This window comes from Lampetra planeri, chromosome 24 (genome assembly GCF_965212315.1).
Source record: "Lampetra planeri chromosome 24, kcLamPlan1.2.h2, whole genome shotgun sequence".
Classification (NCBI taxonomy): domain Eukaryota; kingdom Metazoa; phylum Chordata; class Hyperoartia; order Petromyzontiformes; family Petromyzontidae; genus Lampetra; species Lampetra planeri.
In genome coordinates, this window is record NC_136130.1 from 405,847 (window position 1) to 420,522 (window position 14,676).

General features: G+C 50.2%; 1 protein-coding gene across 1 annotated transcript in view; it reads right to left on the reverse strand.

The window, feature by feature from the left end:
- Positions 1–2,336: 2,336 nt before the first annotated feature.
- The window catches only part of LOC144726625 (CMP-N-acetylneuraminate-beta-1,4-galactoside alpha-2,3-sialyltransferase-like), a 72,291-nt gene continuing 59,951 nt past the window's right edge, over positions 2,337–14,676 (reverse strand). Inside the window, exons 8-9 of the mRNA XM_078605357.1 lie at positions 9,140–9,286; positions 2,337–2,583 (exon numbers count right to left, since the gene is read on the reverse strand). Of these exons, the coding sequence (XP_078461483.1) occupies positions 2,494–2,583; positions 9,140–9,286 (237 nt within the window). The 3' untranslated portion in view covers positions 2,337–2,493. The remainder of the gene's footprint in view (positions 2,584–9,139; positions 9,287–14,676) is intronic.

The following is a 14,676-nucleotide window of genomic DNA, read 5'->3' on the forward strand; positions in this document are numbered from 1 at the left end:
TCATTTGAGACAATGAGCCAGATCAGCTCAACAAACATGGTACTTAGCCAACGGGTTTGTAATCACCGACACAACTGTTCCGCCATCGACACATTAGACACCATCTTGGGTGCGCGCCGGGTCTGAGAAAAACTCATGTACTGGACTACGCAATGGAAGAAGAGTGAATGTGGGGCCATGCCTTTGATACCTAGAGGAACCTATCGTGTGTGTGGTCCGGGCACCGAACCATCGGCTTATCATCTATACGGTGGCGCCGACTTATGTTCTTTCACTGCGGCGGCGGTGGTGGATGTCAACCTACGGTGCCCCCTTTCAAGCCCGCAACGGCGAGCTGTTGAGAGCTGCAGGCGAGTATTTGACGACTGCTTTGCTGTTCAGTTTGGCGTCTGGCTCCCTCCCTTCTGATGCCGAGAGGGAAAATGGTCAAGGTTCAGGACCGTGGCTTACGCAGCCGCTACCGCTGTGGTATCTAGTCCGGACCTCCCCAGAAATCGTGGATGATGATGGAGTAGGTGTTTTCAGCGAGCCGAGATAAAAGCAGCAGAACAAATTCTGCACAACATCAGTCGCGCGCGCGTCTGCACCACGTCAACTCTGGCGAGCGACCCCCACGGCAGCAGCAAAGTGCCATTGAGGCGAGCGCCTGAAGAATTTTCCCGCAACCACGCTCTCGGCCTTAACGCAACTTTAGAATGCGACGACTCCTCGATACACGCCAACAGCGAGGCTGCGTGGCCTTCAAAGGAATCATACCGTTACAATGTATATGTACGCACACGCACAAGCGCACACACATGCACGCGCATGCGCACGCAGCGCCACGTACGTAAACATGATATACTGTAGCGTTTAAAATGTAGTGAGAGTGAAAATCTGCTGCGCGAGTGCCAACACAAACGTGATCGCCGAAGGTTGTAATACTGACAATGGCGCAGCAAATAAAGAGCTCGCGTTCGGGAGTCCTGTAAACTGCCCGCGTCTCAATCCCGCGCGTCCCCAACGCAATACTGCTCAGTGGGCACGGCGCGAGCTCCCCCCCCCCCCCCCCCCGGAGTCGGTGGCTTTGATCTCGCCAGGATTCCTCCCGCCCAGCAGTGCAGCATCCCGCAGGTGAAGGGCACAGTGATGGGCGCAGCTCGGCCTCCAACGACTCGTTAACACTGATGGTGGTGTCGGGCTCGGTGGGCCACGGGCCGACCACCCTGATAATGCACATGCGAGCTTAATTAGTAATCTACGCGTCCCCCCCCCACTCCCAGCGCCCTCCCCCACCCTCGGAGATGATATTCTCACGAAGAAAAAAATGTACGCACAAAATCATTACAAATATGTAATGGGAGTGCGATTGGTAGACTAAGGCTATAAAATGTATACAGGTCGAGCGGGAATGTCGTCTCCGCTAGGACGGCAGGGGTAGCGGAGGTAGCCGGGGGGAGCACATTTTAAGTACTATTGGGGGGGGGCAGATGTCATGATGAACAGTTTAAACTTAACATTTAAAAAAATAATACTAATATTTTTAAAAGCGCTACAATTTTACATTCCAGCAGGGCCAGCGGATAGATCCCATGGCAGCGCCACGCTCACCATACAAGGGAACGTCAGTGCCGCCTCCTGGCCAAAGAAACCCGGAGCGCGATTGTTAATCGAGAACACAAAGTAACACTGATCTAGCGCCGCCATCACCGTCGTTGTTGTCACCGTCGGGGGCCGTCATCACGCGGCGCCGATTCACGCCAGGCTCCCCACGACGCTCTTCCGTCGACGTCTCGGTTCCTCTCTCGGCTCCTCTTCCCCGGGGCCGCCAGTCCTACGCGTCCGGGAGCGCGAGCGCTTGACGCCCGGGTGGGTGGGTGGTCAGGCGGGGCCACGGGTGGCACCGCGCGTGCCAGGGTTTGGCACCGCTCGCCACCGCTGCGCATTGGGAGCGCGCCAATGCGCGACGTGATATGCTCAACTCTCGCGTACGTCGCGGGGGGTGTTTTTGTTGTCATTTTGATTTGAAGTCTCCTCGGTCCGAGCGTCGTGCACGCGTCGCTTTTTGTCGATGTGTTTTTCGTTCACGGTGCGTGGAGATGGAGTGCAGAACCATTTCTTTTCCCCATAGCGGCAAACGGAGAGAGGGGGGGGAACCGCAGCGCCCGCCCGCTGCATACATCAGTGTCAAACAAACATGAGCTTGCGCCTGCCTGTTTACGTTGTCCCAAATACCTTTAAACGCCTGACCCTACCACTCCGCCTTTTCCGCCGCTGTCATTGCGCAACCTAGGTCGCCAAGAAAAATTTGGCACTTGTCGCAGTTATGAACGCGAAACAAAAGTTAGTGGGGGTTTTTTTTGCTGGCTCTTTAAAATATTTTGCTACTTGTTTTGCTTTCAGCTTATTTTCCATCGCAAGGTGAGCAAGGAGGAGGTCCGTGACTGCCAAGTCAGCTCCTGCGATGGCTCCTCGCCTCGACCTCCCCCCCCGCCCCCCCACAGCCCCCCTGGGTCAGATGCCTCCCGTCAGGTCCCTGATGACTCTGCCCCGCACGAGCTTCCGCAGGAAGTCCTTCTCCCTCGCGATGTTGTGAGTCCACGACTGTGGGGTCGGGGGGGGATCGGCAGCGGTGGGAGGAGAGGGGAAGGAGGAGGGGGGGATAGTGAACAGTCAGGAGGGGGACGAGGACAGCGAGGGGTGGCGGTGCGCTGAGCGGGGAAGGGGGAGGGGCAGGGTCGGGAGGAGGCGACATGGAGGAGGGAGTGGGAAGATTTGGAAAGCGAACACCGAGGCAGGCGGCGCGGGTGAGGACATTGGCAAAAACGGAGGGCGGCTCGAGATCTTATCCGCGTTTGTCGCGGATTATATAATTTGCTTTGAGCTCAGGCGCCGCCGTAGCTGTGCGAGTGCTCCCTCGGAGCAAGCACTTTGTAAATAAACTTCAAGTCCACCTCACTAGGAATGACAGGAGCTGCAACGACAAAAAAAAAACTCATTCTTTATGGGCCTCGGGGCCCCACTTTTCAGTCCCCTAAAACCCAAACAGCCCCGTTTGTTTGTGTGCTAATAGACGGGGGGGGAGCGGTGGGGGCGCACTGCAGCACTGCCAGCCAGGCAGGACCTCTCACTGCAGCAAAAAACCACTCGAAAACAGCAAACATGGAATGTGTAAAGAAAGGAGAGGACGACGGCTTATCCATTGTGAGCAGCCCGCTTGCCCCACTCGCAGTAAACACCCGCCGGGGTAAACGCTCTCTCGCTGACCCGTGATAGAGCCTCTGGAGTGATCCCGCTGTGGGCTCACCACGGGGCGGGACATGTCGCGCGTGCGTGCCACAGACCCCCCTCTACCACAAACCCCCATGATGGCTCGGCCCCCCGGAGGGGGGCTAAAGGTGGCCCCGCGGGGCAGTGGCGATACTCGGAGTCCGCTTGCTTGCGCCGGCCTCTGCGCCTCCGTGAGCCGTTTGCGATGCATCCTTTGTGATTTTAACACGTAGTAGAAGCAGTGCTTTCTTGACCAATTATATCCACGATAGAGGTTTTTTGTTTGGTTATATCGCGTGAATAAAGATGTGTCGTGAATACCCACGACCACTACCCGACAATAGTAAGGTTTGTCACGTCAACAAAACGTGCCGATTAGTTACGAGTTTAGCACACCGGTTGTGTGTTGGAGAGTAAACCCACAACATTTACAATTCGAGTACCGTGACGTTCACCTGGTAATTACAACCAGCAGCCTTGTCAGGTGACAAACAGCTGCGGAGAAATCCTCCTTCTGTTTCGGTCTTAAGTAGAGGGGGTAAATGTGATGTCGTCACTTATGAGCCAAACCAGAGGGCAGGTTAATATAGTCATGACAATGACAATGGATATCGATTATTAGTTGGATCATTCACAATTAATGTACGTACATTATGTACAATATGTTAATCTAACAATATGCAGAGAAGCAATTAATCCGGTACACACATTCATAGCTTTGCTAATACATCTTTCGTTTAGAGAAATTTGGCTGCTATAAATGTCCACGCGACAAGCCACTTTGTTGAGCTCTCATTTGTGGCCAGGTCGCTTCTGAAAAAGAGCTACGTAGCTCAGTAGGGCCTTACCTGGTAAAATAAAAAAAAACTGTTTTAATAGCTTAATTTGCAGTACCCATTATTGGCTGATTGCAGTTCATCACCGTTCGCGTATGGTGACCTGTATAGGCATACAGCGTACTATTATTTGGTAATACGCTTCCAAGCAGCACTAAGCCTGTAGTTATTCGAACGTTTAAAATTATTTTCATTTCTCTAGATTCTCTAATTAGTCTTGGCCAGTAGTAAGTAGTTTCACACAAAACATCAACATTATCGAAATCAATTATGTGTCCTTGTTGGCATGCGTGTTCGGCAACTGTTATTTTAGTCTTATGGTGATCAAGAAATTTAAACTGTTAAAATACCATACATTGGGGAGTAACTAATAAACTAGCCAGAATTTTGGAAAAACATTCGAGTAAGATTTGGCACGGTACATAAAATACAAAAACTAATGTCTGGTATCAATCTAGATTTGAAGTTTTCGTGACTGCAGGGATCCATACTCTTTGGTTCTTTCGGTAAAGTCACGTAGGTATAAATAATAAAATAAATTTAATTAGGACGTTTCGGGCGCAACACAAGCATCCGTCATCAGGTGGGACAACCACAGCAAGAAAGAATTGCTTAATCTTCAGCTGAATCTTCAGCAATTGTTTCTTTATTTTATGTTTTTTATATCTACGTGACTTTACCGAAAGAACCAAAGAGTAATGTCTGGTACTAAAGATGTTTTGCCGAAGCTATACACAGAAGGTGTGTACCGGATTAATTGCTCCTTTGGTAAATGCTATGTTGGTCAGACGGGTGGTGGTGGGTTTAACGACACATTTATATTTACGCGATCTAACCCAACGACTACCTCTATCATCCTTCGCGATGTCACAATTGGAATGATGGTGGCGACGCGGTCTCGCGCTCGCCCGCTCACCCGCCAGTCCTTGGCTGCTGGCAGTCAGGTGCCGGCCGGTCGGGCGCTTCCAGCGGGGGGGGGGGGGGGCAATGCAACCGAGTCGGGTGACGCGATATCCGCAACTGTCACCCTGAGCGCCGTGCGGCGCCACCCCTCGGCTGCCCTGGCTTCCTCTTCCCCTCTAAAGGAGCTGCGGTCGAGGCAGCCGGGGCAGCGTGAAGTCAGAGCCGACGCCGCTCAACATATCTAGGTTTGACTCTAAAGGTTCAGCCACCCATGGTAAACCGGTTCTCAAGTGTGGCGAGTTGATCGTCGTAGCCCTGGCACCAGTGATTATAGAGACCTGTAGACTCACACAGACTGGGTAATGATTAAACCGGGTTCTCAAGTGTATCGAATCGATGGTCTGAGCCCAGTTAACAACAAATGCACACGAAACAATTACGTAAAATTTTGCGCGAGTCTATGAATTTGGCTCAATTCCAACCAGTGAGAATTAGCAACGTCGGTTTGACTCCCACGTAACAAAACATTTCTCTGCATCAGGCCACGTGGCTCAGCGATTCTCCTACGCCGTGCGAATAAGAAATAACCTGGAGGCATTGCAGAAGTCGTTTTGCGACATCAGTTGACGAGGTGCGACGCGGCGCTCTGCGAGGACACCAGCATCAGCGTCAGGCCGATGTTGGTGCGAGTGCCACGCGGCGACGTCGTCGCAGACATTCAGAGGCGATGACATCACCGCTGCCCTTGTGCCAGGCTGGGCGCGCTATAAGATCACGTGAAGTGTCGAATGGTGCCATAGGTTGACTGAACGAGATGACTGACAGATGCACAACCTCTGCTCCCATTGTGCCAACTCGCTGCGTTTTAGCCACCTGGCACTCCGCTCGTTGTTGTGAGCATCGCTCCTCTGCCCTCCCGTTATTGTTGGAGGGCGACTGCCTCCAACTGCCCAGTAGCGTCTTTCACGAGCCTCCTTCACAGAGGCCTAATTTAACCACTGGTACCAGTCATCAGCAAGTTCACTCAGCTCCACATACTCCTGTACCACATCAGCCCATCTCTTCTCAAGCCAATGCAGCATCCATTTAGCCCCCTCTATGCAGCCAAACAGAAGCTGTTTGGGCATGCGGTGGATGGGCATGCAGGCTACAAGATCCAGCCATTGTAGCCTCGCCTACCAGAGGAGCTCAGCGCTGGGACTGTGTCCAGATCATTCAAGGATCTCTGAGCTCTTCACACAATCTAGTCTGGTTAAACCCAGGCTGGATCGTAGGCAGGCCAGCCAGTCCAGATGTTCCTTTAAATGGGTTCACGTTTCGCAAGCATAGAGAAGGGAGGGCAAGACTGTGAGCGAGCGACAGGCCGGGTGGCTTACATGCAGTTCCACGCAGTTGATGAAGAGATAATGCCGCTTGACTGATTAAGAGTGAGACCCCTGTTGTCCAGGTTATGGGACATTTTCAACTCTCTAAAACTGCCCATTACTCATGGGGAGTTGAGGGGGTGGATAATTTGCTGACACAAATTACCCAGCCGAGTGCATTAGTATTTTGATTGGGCTCATGGTTCAGTAGGAGTCTAAAACTCTGAGCAGCAATTACCAGAGTATCAGTATAACATGCTTGACCAAATAGGAAGCCATTCCTTGACCACACCTGAGCATTGATCATTATCTGTACCAGAAGGGAATTCCTCTGATAAAACCATGGAAAGTGTATTTAACCACATCGGCAAAACAGACATTAAATAATGTAGGAGCCAGAGGACATCCCTGTTGCAACTCAAGGTGAAAGGGGGAATGGCTCTGACTCCCAGCCACGTAGCTGGCTGGGAGTCAGAGACCCTGAAAGCACAAACAACAACCCAGAGCCCTGGCCTACTGATGGTATACTAGGCCTTGACCATGTAAAAAAAGCAGAGATTTAGGTTCTGTTGAAATGAACTAGAACTCTATTGCAGCAGACGGACAAGGAATGTGACGTTTGTGCAGGACCGCCTCAGGCTAAAACCACATTAGGGCTCCGCAAGCCTCTCCTCGAGTGACAATGAACAATCCTTTCCAGGACCTTTGCCAGCTTCACTGAGAAGGGAATGCTACAGTAGTTGTTACAAACAATGCGGTCTCCCTTCTTAAAATGGGGGACCACCAGAGCATCCTTACAATCCTGGAAAACCTGTCCTGTGGTTCAGGCGGTTGTAATTATGTCATGAAGGGCAGCCTGCACACAATCACCACCCTCTCTGAGCAGTTCGCTTGGGAGGTCATCTCTGCTCGGCGCTTTTCCCGGTCTCAGGCTTTGGATCGCTCTTAAAACCTCCTTAGCAGATTGTATATCATCAGCCAGCCACTCAGAGGGAGTGGCTAATTCCTCCAATATTTGAGGGGACTGCAGCCCCAGCAGGGTGATGTTATGTGGGCTGAGGGGTTTTTCCTGCCCCAGGACAGCAATGCTCAGCAAACCTGCAGACCTGTTCCTTGGGGTCGGAGATCGGATCACCACCTTTACCCTTGGGGACGGTAATAAGTGTGGTGCTGCGAGTTACTTTTTTGATGGAAATAAAGAGTCATTTGTGATCGTGAGATGCTGAGGCATTTCCATCTCCTCAGCATCCCAAGACCACCACTCATCCTTGCAGAGGCGCATGGATCTCTAACCCTCTGAATGGGCTTGTCACTTTCCCTCAGCTATTTCAAACACCTCCTCTGTCAGCAAGGGTTTCTGGGGAAGGTCTGGTCTGCGTACCCAATGTAGCCATTGCAGCTGCATGAGCCACAGACCTGAACCTCACCCATTTCCCCTTGGCATCAAAAGGAGGGGGGGAGGGTGATTCCAACCCCAGCTGCAAACAATGATGGCAATCTCACTTGCAAACTTTCATCAGCGAGACGACGCCAAGCCGCTGTGGGTTTTAATGGGGTCCTAGGTGGATGCCCAAGACCGCAGTGCAAATAACAAGCCGATGATTAGTGGGAAAATCACCCCCACCGTGGGTCCCGGTGTCAAGGACATGGGCCTGTAATCTCTGTTCCATCACTCTGCAGGCCAGCAGATGTTCTTTCTTGGACCCGGCGTACATCCATGTTGTGTGCATTCACTGAAGCCGGAACAGCGTATTCGCGATTACAAGACAATGGGCTGCACATATGTCTAGAAGCCTCCTGCTTTTATTGATCTGATCTGGCCCATGCCTTCCAATCATTCCAGTCCAGGTGCATGTATGATGACCAACTCGGGCATTAAAGTCACCCAACAAAATGAATTTGTCCTAAGGGGCCACTTTAGACAACATCGGGGAAAGGTCAGAGAAGGCATCCGACTCAACAGCCTCGCCTATATTACTCAAATAATTATTCATTTTGTGTGAGAGAGTAAGCCACCATCACCACCATTTCATGCCTCCCATTGACAGTAGCCTGGGAATCAGCTTCCCACACCTCACCGCCACACTCCCACATCCCCTTCAGTCTTTTGCTCAGAAAAAAAACCCCTCCCTGTTGTTTGGCAGTCTCCTGCCCCAAGTGAAGGACTGTCTATCCCTCATGGTGACCACAGCCACAACCATGTGAGCGTAAAAAATGAGAGCCTGTCACAGTGGCCCAGGCGGTGCCAGCGCAGCTCCCGACTGGGGAGCGGACAGCCTCTCCTCCGCAAGCGAGCGCTCGATCATTCGACGTGGATCAACCGTTTCTGAAAGAACCCGGAGGGGGTGGGGTGAGTGCTTCAGTTTCGCAGCTTGGCTATATGGGGTTTGGCCAGGAGAGCCTGTCCCAACCGAGGCCTCCGGCACAAGCACAATCTTCATCGGCTGTTTCCATCGTGAGTTTTGCTGAAGTCAAATGAAAGTCGAAGGCGTTACGAGCCCCAAGCTATACACGCAAAGACAAAGGTCCCCCATATAGCCTGAAAAGACTGTTGGGGCAAGTACTGTAAGCGAGCCCCTATGAAGGGCAGTACGAAACACGACGAGGTGGGTGGACAACACCACGCCCAGCCGCCTTTGTCTCCCTAGTGCTGATGTTTACACACTATACAAGGTAGTCATTTTAACTCGGGTCGCTGGGAATGTAGCGCAGCTAACCGCTGCTACACTACCTACTAAGGGACGCACACAAGCACATACACAAACAAAGAAACACACACAGAATCACCTCCTTGATGGCTGACATCTTGGTGCTCTCGTAGTAGTGCAACGGAGCGCTCAGGTTGCTCATATCGTAGCCGAAGCCGGCGACGTCCACTTCGTCGCAGTTGTGCAGCGCCATCGTGATGGCCACCGTGCCCAGTGTGGGGATGTTCTGCACGGTCAGAGGCGACAGTGGCACACAACGCCAAAACCAGCAGACACACAGAGATTACAAGACACTCACTTAGACCAGCAGACATACAAAGATCACTAGACACTCACTTAGACCAGCAGACACACAGAGATCACTAGACACTCACTTAGACCAGCAGACACACAGAGATCACTAGACACACACTTAGACCAGCAGACACACAGAGATCACTAGTCACACACTTAGACCAGCAGACACACAGAGATCACTAGACACACTTAGACCAGCAGACACACAGAGATCACTAGACACTCACTTAGACCAGCAGACACACAGAGATCACTAGACACACTTAGACCAGCAGACACACAGAGATCACTAGACACTCACTTAGACCAGCAGACACACAGAGATCACTAGTCACTCACTTAGACCAGCAGACATACAGAGATCACTAGACACTCACTTAGACCAGCAGACACGCAGAAATCACTAGTCACTCACTTAGACCAGCAGACACGCAGAGATCACTAGTCACTCACTTAGACCAGCAGACATACAGAGATCACTAGACACTCACTTAGACCAGCAGACACGCAGAGATCACTAGTCACTCACTTAGACCAGCAGACACACAGAGATCACTAGACACTCACTTAGACCAGCAGACACACAGATATCACTAGACACACTAAGACCAGCAGACACACAGAGATCACTAGACACTCACTTAGACCAGCAGACACACAGAGATCACTAGACACTCACTTAGACCAGCAGACACACAGAGATCACTAGTCACTCACGTAGACCAGCAGACACACAGAGATCACTAGACACTCACTTAGACCAGCAGACACACAGAGATCACTAGACACTCACTTAGACCAGCAGACACAAAGAGATCACTAGACACTCACTTAGACCAGCAGACACACAGAGATCACTAGACACACAATTAGACCAGCAGACACACAGAGATCACTAGACACTCACTTAGAGCAGCAGACACACAGAGATCACTAGACACTCACTTAGACCAGCAGACACACAGAGATCACTAGACACACAATTAGACCAGCAGACACACAGAGATCACTAGACACACAATTAGACCAGCAGACACACAGAGATCACTAGACACTTACTTAGACCAGCAGACACACAGAGATAACAAGACACTCACTTAGACCAGCAGACACACAGAGATCACTAGTCACACTTAGACCAGCAGACACACAGATATCACTAGACACTCACTTAGACCAGCAGACACACAGAGATCACTAGACACACTTAGACCAGCAGACACACAGAGAGCACTAGACACTCACTTAGACCAGCAGACACACAGAGATCACTAGTCACTCACTTAGACCAGCAGACACACAGAGAGCACTAGACACTCACTTAGACCAGCAAACACACAGAGAGCACTAGACACTCACTTAGACCAGCAGACACACAGAGATCACTAGACACACTTAGACCAGCAGACACACAGAGATCACTAGACACTCACTTAGACCAGCAGACACACAGAGATCATCAGACACTCACTTAGACCAGCAGACACAATGAGATCACTAGACACTCGCTTAGACCAGCAGACACACAGAGATCACTAGACACACACTTAGACCAGCAGACACACAGAGATCACTAGACACTCACTTAGACCAGCAGACACTTAGACCAGCAGACACGCAGAGATCACTAGACACTCACTTAGACCAGCAGACACAATGAGATCACTAGACACTCGCTTAGACCAGCAGACACGCAGAGATCACTAGACACTCACTTAGACCAGCAGACACACAGAGATCACTAGACACTTACTTAGACCAGCAGACACACAGAGATAACTAGACACTCACTTAGACCAGCAGACACATAGAGATCACTAGTCACACTTAGACCAGCAGACACACAGATATCACTAGACACTCACTTAGACCAGCAGACACACAGAGATCACTAGACACACTTAGACCAGCAGACACACAGAGATCACTAGACACACACTTAGACCAGCAGACACGCAGAGATCACTAGACACACACTTAGACCAGCAGACACACAGAGATCACTAGACACTCACTTAGACCAACAGACACACAGAGATCACTAGACACACACTTAGACCAGCAGACACGCAGAGATCACTAGTAACTCACGTAGACCAGCAGACACGCAGAGATCACTAGTCACTCACTTAGACCAGCAGACACACAGATATCACTAGACACTCACTTAGACCAGCAGACACACAGAGATCACTAGACACACACTTAGACCAGCAGACACACAGAGATCACTAGACACTCACTTAGACCAGCAAACACACATAGATCACTAGACACACACTTAGACCACCAGACACAGAGAGATCACTAGACACACACTTAGACCAGCAGACACGCAGAGATCACTAGTAACTCACTTAGACCAGCAAACACACAGAGATCACTAGACACACACTTAGACCAGCAGACACACAGAGATCACTAGACACACTTAGACCAGCAGACACACAGAGATCACTAGACACTCACTTAGACCAGCAGACACACAGAGATCACTAGACACTCACTTAGACCAGCAGACACACAGAGATCACTAGACACACACTTAGACCAGCAGACACGCAGAGATCACTAGTCACTCACTTAGACCAGCAGACACGCAGAGATCACTAGTCACTCACTTAGACCAGCAGACATACAGAGATCACTAGACACTCACTTAGACCAGCAGACACGCAGAGATCACTAGTCACTCACTTAGACCAGCAGACACACAGAGATCACTAGACACTCACTTAGACCAGCAGACACACAGATATCACTAGACACACTAAGACCAGCAGACACAGAGATCACTAGACACTCACTTAGACCAGCAGACACACAGAGATCACTAGACACTCACTTAGACCAGCAGACACACAGAGATCACTAGTCACTCACGTAGACCAGCAGACACACAGAGATCACTAGACACTCACTTAGACCAGCAGACACACAGAGATCACTAGACACTCACTTAGACCAGCAGACACAAAGAGATCACTAGACACTCACTTAGACCAGCAGACACACAGAGATCACTAGACACACAATTAGACCAGCAGACACACAGAGATCACTAGACACTCACTTAGACCAGCAGAAACACAGAGATCACTAGACACTCACTTAGACCAGCAGACACACAGAGATCACTAGACACACAATTAGACCAGCAGACACACAGAGATCACTAGACACACAATTAGACCAGCAGACACACAGAGATCACTAGACACTTACTTAGACCAGCAGACACACAGAGATAACAAGACACTCACTTAGACCAGCAGACACACAGAGATCACTAGTCACACTTAGACCAGCAGACACACAGATATCACTAGACACTCACTTAGACCAGCAGACACACAGAGATCACTAGACACACTTAGACCAGCAGACACACAGAGAGCACTAGACACTCACTTAGACCAGCAGACACACAGAGATCACTAGTCACTCACTTAGACCAGCAGACACACAGAGAGCACTAGACACTCACTTAGACCAGCAAACACACAGAGATCACTAGTCACTCACTTAGACCAGCAGACACACAGAGAGCACTAGACACTCACTTAGACCAGCAGACATACAGAGATCACTAGACACTCACTTAGACCAGCAAACACACAGAGATCACTAGACACACACTTAGACCACCAGACAAACAGAGATCACTAGACACACACTTAGACCAGCAGACACACAGAGATCACTAGACACACTTAGACCAGCAGACACACAGAGATCACTAGGCACTCACTTAGACCAGCAGACACACAGAGATCATCAGACACTCACTTAGACCAGCAGACACAATGAGATCACTAGACACTCGCTTAGACCAGCAGACACACAGAGATCACTAGACACACACTTAGACCAGCAGACACACAGAGATCACTAGACACTCACTTAGACCAGCAGACACTTAGACCAGCAGACACGCAGAGATCACTAGACACTCACTTAGACCAGCAGACACAATGAGATCACTAGACACTCGCTTAGACCAGCAGACACGCAGAGATCACTAGACACTCACTTAGACCAGCAGACACACAGAGATCACTAGACACTTACTTAAACCAGCAGACACACAGAGATAACTAGACACTCACTTAGACCAGCAGACACATAGAGATCACTAGTCACACTTAGACCAGCAGACACACAGATATCACTAGACACTCACTTAGACCAGCAGACACACAGAGATCACTAGACACACTTAGACCAGCAGACACACAGAGATCACTAGACACACACTTAGACCAGCAGACACGCAGAGATCACTAGACACACACTTAGACCAGCAGACACACAGAGATCACTAGACACTCACTTAGATCAGCAGACACACAGAGATCACTAGACACACACTTAGACCAGCAGACACGCAGAGATCACTAGTAACTCACGTAGACCAGCAGACACGCAGAGATCACTAGTCACTCACTTAGACCAGCAGACACACAGATATCACTAGACACTCACTTAGACCAGCAGACACACAGAGATCACTAGACACACACTTAGACCAGCAGACACACAGAGATCACTAGACACTCACTTAGACCAGCAAACACACATAGATCACTAGACACACACTTAGACCACCAGACACAGAGAGATCACTAGACACACACTTAGACCAGCAGACACGCAGAGATCAATAGTAACTCACTTAGACCAGCAAACACACAGAGATCACTAGACACACACTTAGACCAGCAGACACACAGAGATCACTAGACACACTTAGACCAGCAGACACACAGAGATCACTAGACACTCACTTAGACCAGCAGACACACAGAGATCACTAGACACTCACTTAGACCAGCAGACACACAGAGATCACTCGACACACTTAGACCAGCAGACACAGAGATCACTAGTCACACACTTAGACCAGCAGACACACAGAGATCACTAGTCACACTTAGACCAGCAGACACACAGAGATCACTAGACACACTTAAACCAGCAGACACACAGAGATCACTAGACACACACGTAGACCAGCAGACACACAGAGATCACTAGACACTTACTTAGACCAGCAGACACACAGAGATAACTAGACACTCACTTAGACCAGCAGACACACAGAGATCACTAGTCACACTTAGACCAGCAGACACACAGATATCACTAGACACTCACTTAGACCAGCAGACACACAGAGATCACTAGACACACTTAGACCAGCAGACACACAGAGATCACTAGACACACACTTAGACCAGCAGACACACAGAGATCACTAGTCACTCACTTAGACCAGCAGACACACACAGATCACTAGACACACACTTAGACCAGCAG